Source organism: Arachis ipaensis, chromosome B05 (genome assembly GCF_000816755.2).
Source record: "Arachis ipaensis cultivar K30076 chromosome B05, Araip1.1, whole genome shotgun sequence".
NCBI lineage: Eukaryota > Viridiplantae > Streptophyta > Magnoliopsida > Fabales > Fabaceae > Arachis > Arachis ipaensis.
Window position 1 is genome coordinate 3,889,267 of NC_029789.2, and position 6,746 is coordinate 3,896,012.

Below are 6,746 nucleotides of genomic sequence, written 5' to 3' on the forward strand. Positions count from 1 at the left end.
CAAGATAAAAATAAATAACTGCAAAAAAAATCAAAGAAATATATTTTATAAAAACCAAATATATATGAAATATCCAGCTATATAATACCCTAAACTTTTATAAAAATCATAACAAGTGATTGATGATTGTATTATCACAAAACTCAATTATGGGAATAATAACAGACAACTCGGTGTCTAATTAGTTAGAACAACCAAATATGATGAACAAATAAAAGCTGTTACGCACCACATATATCCTTCCTATATATATTATTAGAGAAAACAAAAGAAGAAGAGAAATAAATTAATGCCAATCCACATATTATTATTCGCACTATATGTTTCCGTCATTCACACAAATGTATATGTATATGCATAATAATTCCATGTGCCCAAAAACCGAGGCGTAAATTACCTTAGTTTATATCATGTTAATATAAGGTAATTCATACAATCAAAGTGTATATAATGTGTCTACCTTTTATAATATGAAATCATCATTTGTGATAGTGAACATGATCAAATATATAATAATGACAAATTATATTTGTATTACTTTTTGATATATTATTAAGTATATATAATATTTTTTCTGGAATAATTTATGAAAGGGCCCACAAAGTGTAATGTTAGTGTGGATATGACGCAGGCTAAAAATTGTCGCGTCCAAGAATCTTCAAAGTGCCAACCAAACCTTCGAGGAAGCGTGGACTAAGTGACTAACCCTATTTTTTCCATAAACAAATATTATATTGTGCTCTAAGAATAATATGTACGTTTAACATAAACTATAGATAAAAAATTTGTTATCTAATACCGAATTTTAAATTTCAAATGTACTTTAATTTTTTTTTCTCTTTTGTATTTGTATCTTATTTTCTAACACTTCAATTATTAATAAATAAAAAATTTAATTATTCTATTAGTCTCTTTAGTTTCACTAAATTTTTAATTAAATTTCTATATTTTTTTATTGGATCTCTATACAAAATTAGATTTTATAATTAAATCCCTACAATGATAAAAATGTTAAAATTAGATTTTATAACTAAATCCCTACAGTGATAAAAATGTTAAAATTTACTGAATTGATTAAACTATACGAAATATTCAGTCGAATATTAAGTATATTTGTTTTGTTTAATAGAATATTCTGTTAATTCCAATATTTTTGTCACAATAATGATTTAATTATGAAATCTAATAGGGTACAAGAATTCAATAAAAAAAAAAATATAAAGATCTAATTAAAAATGTAGTAAAATTATAGATACTGAGAGATAAATTACACCTAAATAAAATTAATACATTTTAAAGTGTTAACACAATTCTTTGTATACATGGTAACCCTTTAAACACATATAATCAAGAGAAAAAAGCTTGCTTTGACGCAAAAGGCTATACCTACAAATACTAGAACATAATAACTTAGAAGACACCTCTATGTGTCTTCAAGTATATAAATACACCACAATCCAATAGTCTCAAGTTTGATGAAGAAAATAGATAGAGAAAGAGGATTGAAGCACACAAAGATATGTAAAAGCAACAGGATTGGAGTTGCACAAAACAAGCTAAGATTCCTTTGGTCTTCTAGCTTGTCCAAACCAATTACCAGCCAGGTTTATTTGATTCATAGTACTCTATATATATCTCTATATCTATAGATATAAATATAATATATATGATTTAGATATAGTTTGCATCATTTAGATGGGTCAATGTGCATCACGTAGAACAAATAGTAATAATAAAAATGGAGGGATTAGTGGTGGTGGAGGCTATGTACATTCAGAGAGGCATCAAGGGTGCTTTGCCATGGTAAAGGAGCACAAATCCAGGTTCTATATTGCTAGAAGATGTATAGTCATGCTTCTTTGTTGGCACAAATATGGCAAGTATTGACTACTATTCACTATTCACCATTGACTACTACAACCTTCAAATAATTTCTTTTTTTTTTTTCCTCTTGTTTTCATCTTTTTTAATATAGAAGAGTGAATAGAGTTTTACGTTAATGTTACAAAAATAGAGTTTTACAGTATTATGGGAGCGTTGTTCTGTGCAAGCACAATACGCAGAATACGTATTGCATTGACACAGACTGTGTATTGTCTTTATAAATAAAAAAAATTGATCTGACAATTCGCACTTTGCGAATTTTATGGTCTCCAAAATTTTGTAAAACACCATAATTTTCAATATTAAAGGATTACACCCATTTTTATCCAATATCCAAAAAAATTAACTTTGTTATTTTATGTATCCTTATGTCATGTCAAAATTGAAACTTGACTCTTCATTAAGTTAGCACTCAACATATGAGTGAATTCTATGCATATATTTGATACAATTGTAAATATCTTTTTAGTATCAATAGAAGTGTAAATGCTACTTACTAAGAGAACCTGAGTTATACATATGTTCATTCAACCACATTTTGTAAACAAAAATAATGTTCGCACCAATTTTTTGTACACTTCTCTTGTGTATACCTTTTCTTTATAGTGTAATAGACAATTTCTATTTTTTCCTCTCGGTTTATCAATCATTTCTAATACTAAAAATAAAAATATATACAAAAGACATATATATATATATGAAAAAGTATATGGAACCAAGAGGTTATCAGTCAAAAACAAAACAAAACCACATTAATTTATATTAATAATTAATTTTAAATTTTTTAAATTTAAATTTTAAAAAATTTAAAATTGATTAAGTAAACCTAATTAAAACCTATAAAAACATTTCTCTTCTCTTTCATATTAACCTATCCACCTCTAATAATCACACACACAGATCTCTCTCTCTCACCAATGCTGCTGGAAGCTCCGGCGACTTCCATGCTCTCCGCGACGCTCTCAACAAGCGCATCCAAGACAACTGCTTCAACACAAAGTCCATCTTCGACTTCATCACCGACGAAACCTTCTCCTTTTCCCTCCTCAACCACCTCCTTCAAACCCTATCCACCCTCAACTGCAGCGTCACTCGCAAGAACGCGTTCGATTCCCTCATCACGTGCCTTGCAAGCTCCAACGCGTTGATGACACGTTCCACGTCATCAAATATATGGCACATACTGATGCCGAAGGCTGCCGCCCCAGTGCGACCACCTTCTACCCCGTCCTGAACATCCTAATGCGCCAGAAAGCCATAGACCTCGTGCGGTGCATGGTAGATTTTATGTCTACGCTTGGTGTGAATCTGGATCTGACGGGAGACAACTACTTTCTCGTTGCACACTGCTACGCTGGAGACGTGGCTGCCGCTGCCGGAGTTTTGAAGAAGATGGAGGAAGATGGGTTCGACGCGCTTGTGTTGGGCGCGTGTAAGGTTAAGAAGGTGGATGGTGCTATGATGCTAGTGAGAAAGATGGTGGATGATGGAGTTCCTATTTTGTATTCAACACACATGTTTGTAATTAGGGGTTTGTTGCAGATGTTGCTCTCTGCGTTTTGGGATATTAGGTGCTGTTTTGATGATTAAAGAGACTGCAAACTACACAATTACAGAAATATAAAAAAACATTCATTTAATATGAAAAAAATCCTAATACTTAACAAAAGAAATATCGAGTTATATTTTAGCAAAAATAATTAAATATCTATAAAATTAAAAAAAATATGAAATTCTTAAAGAAATAGAGACATTTACATTTGCAATACAAAAAAATTCGAAAAATATATAAAAGAACATCCATTTAATATGACAAAGAAACATTCTGATATTTAGCAGAAGAAACATCCATATATATTAATTCATAGAGATTTTGGATTCACCCAAAAATATTTGACTGATTTTTTGCTAATACCTTTTTGGTTCCCTAGCATTGTTCTATATATATAGAATATGTTTAGTTGTTCTCTCAAAATAATAAAAAAATAAATACATGTATACATTCACATCTTATTTGGTAATTAAGCACAACAATACATTCACAATCATAATTGAATGTCAATTCTATCAAAGCCACTACCACTACCATCACAATTCATTATCATCCACCAAAAATCATCAGCAACAAACAAAAAACAAATAAATTAAAATTCGCACATACACACACGCACACATACATATCTGTAATGGGAGAAAGAAGGCATATGTGACCAATGAATACTAAGAGAGGCGGCAGCAAAGAGGGACAACAGTGAAAGAGAGAAGAGGAGAGAAAGCTCAATAATGGAGGAAGGGTGAGAAGAAAGAAGAATTGAAGATGTAAGGGTTAAAAGAAAGACGAAAATTTACATGTAGTTATTTTTATGCAAAGTTGTTAGTTAAGAATCATTACATAATTTGACATGTTTGACTAAATTATTATTTAATAACTCTCAATTATCAATTTCACGTAAAGATAAGTATACATAGTTTTCACTTCAAAGAAAATAAATGATAAAATTACAATATAAGAAACAAAATTATATATATCTCAAGTTTAATTTATCTATCTCAATATTTTGAATGGAAACTAAGAGTTTAATTTTGATACATTAACAGTATAAAATATTTTACACAGTCGTACAATTATATTTGGTTTTTTTTTGGATGACCAATTGACCATTTATGCAATCAATGCATAAGGTAGTTATTTTTGTTAATGTGGTGTTACGTAATTAGATGCATATGTAAAATTATTTTACACTGACATTAGATACACATATAAAATTATTTTACACTGACAATATATTAAAAAATTAAATTACGAAAACTAAATACATATTTTCATTTGTGTACCACTTTTTTTTTTTTTAATAAAATTTGTGTCTAAATAACTAAACATACAATAGATATGTGTCATCATATCCATATTTTGTATGGACATCGACACTAACAAAACAGGTGCATTCATATATAAATTCCTCTACTGAAAATGGATAATGGTTTTTAGTTTAATTTGATGGCAAAAGTAAAAAAATGACACTACACAGGAATTGTTCAGTAAGTAGTTTCGTAGCAGTTAGTTATCCGCAACTAGCTTGCATGCTGCTAAATGATTTTAACGATGATTTTCAACTAGCATTATTGGAGCAACGGCCACTATTTGCTAAATTGTTTTTTTTTAAATAAAATTGTGGCAGTTTTGAACCGCAACTATTTCTTACACTGAGTTTAAAAAATAACAGTAATTTAAAACCATAGCAATATACTATACGAGATTAAAAAAATTAGCAAAAAATTGCATCAGTTTACATCCTTTTCCTCATCATTCTCTATCTTTTTATTATTTTCACATCATGATAAATCAAATTTGAGAGATACTTATATTAGAAAGTACTCTCTAGATAATATGCCTGTCCACATACAATAAAAATATACTTAAATTTTATTTAAAAAGTGTGAATTTGATTGATATGTGCTGTGGGTATAACAAGTTTATCATTTAATAATGTGAAGTCACATAATTTACTGAATTGATGGCTTTATGCCGTCAAGCTCCCTAACACTGTTTTATCTCATCTCACACAGAAAGAGGCTTTTTCTTTTATATTTAACTATGATTTTTTTTTTTTTGGTGGAGTTAGCTATATCTATTTGATATAATTCATATATATAGTAGGGTTGAAAATTATTAATTTCTTTTTGTTTTAGAAGAAAAACTAATCTAATAGAGAGCTATTCGAAAGAAGTAAAAGTTAAGAACAACCTATACCTAATTAATATTCTTTAAAATTGACGGAGAATTTTTACATGCTCAGGACAAGAGGCTGAAGCATGAATATGCTATCTCTCATTTTGAGTGATTGAACATTAATTTTAAAGTCAACATAAAGTAAAATAAAGATTCCAAAAAACCAAGTATACTCATTTTGCTCCATTCTCATAATTTTCCTGGCTTCATTTGTTGGGTCGGATTTACTTTGGTCTTCTGATATTTAATTCTTTAGAGATATGTAATAATTTCATAAATAATGGGTGATGAATTCACAAGGAAGGCCTCATAACAAAACAACAGTACTCAGTACATAAGTTCCAGCCCAAAAGCTAAACATATCGAAGAAGTAATATTTGGACTGGGTAACATAAAATGATGGAAGATGCTCCTATAAATACGCATAAAACGTGTCTTCGTAAAGACATTTATGTGTCGTATTATTATTGGACGTATTAATGAATCGATTATTTTTGAATTTCTTAACAAATTAGAATAAAATCGATTTTTTTATAACAATAACAATAAACTCAGTTGTTATCAGATCCGATCAACATAATCCACTGGATCATGGTTTTTTTTCTGTTTTTTTAAAAAATAAAAATTAGGGATATATTTGTCTTTTTATCAAAAAATTTAAATATAATTTGGTTTAGATTATGTAAATCTGTCGAATCAAATCAGATCTAATAATTATAATGTGGACAATTGAGTTTATTATTATTGCTATAATAAACCGATTTTATTCTGATTTATTAAAAAATAAATTAACTGATTTAATAAAGATATCCAATAATAATATCATGACACATATAAACGTCTTTAAAAAAAAAGATATTTTTAGTGTCTTTATAGAAGTGGTCTCCAAAATAATATCCCCGTCGAAATATATATATATATATCCAAGTTTAAAGTTTAAACAGTTTTATATTTGACAGAAACAGTGCTACAAAGCTAAATCTAACGGACAATTAATCTTGTACTCTAACTAGCTCATATGATATTGCATAATAATGCATATTTTTAATAAAATGAATTTTAAAACCACACATTAAATATATTCTAAGATTACACAATTTTTTCTTAAATTTTATGATTACAAAACTACAGA

General features: G+C 28.6%; 2 protein-coding genes and 1 long non-coding RNA gene across 5 annotated transcripts in view; 2 read left to right on the forward strand and 1 right to left on the reverse strand.

Moving 5' to 3' along the window:
* Positions 1-6,746, reverse strand: part of LOC110271702 (ankyrin repeat domain-containing protein, chloroplastic) — a 29,398-nt gene that overhangs the window by 8,221 nt on the left and 14,431 nt on the right. The window lies entirely within an intron of this gene.
* Positions 1,487-1,887, forward strand: LOC110271703. The gene is made up of 2 exons (XR_002362286.1): positions 1,487-1,604; positions 1,682-1,887. It is a non-coding gene; the product is annotated as an uncharacterized LOC110271703 (long non-coding RNA).
* LOC110271881 (pentatricopeptide repeat-containing protein At2g40240, mitochondrial-like) lies at positions 2,029-3,118 on the forward strand. The gene is made up of 2 exons (XM_021123523.1): positions 2,029-2,090; positions 2,785-3,118. Exons 1-2 carry the CDS (start codon positions 2,029-2,031, stop codon positions 3,116-3,118), a joined length of 396 nt encoding a protein of 131 aa, XP_020979182.1.

Excerpts from the sequence above, each read along its gene's own strand:
- LOC110271881 (XM_021123523.1), top strand. The coding sequence starts at position 2,029 with ATGGGAGCGTTGTTCTGTGCAAGCACAATACGCAGAATACGTATTGCA. Across the intron at positions 2,091-2,784 it reads ATTGCATTGACACAGACTGT|ATCTCTCTCTCTCACCAATG; the intron begins GTATTGTCTTTA and ends TCACACACACAG.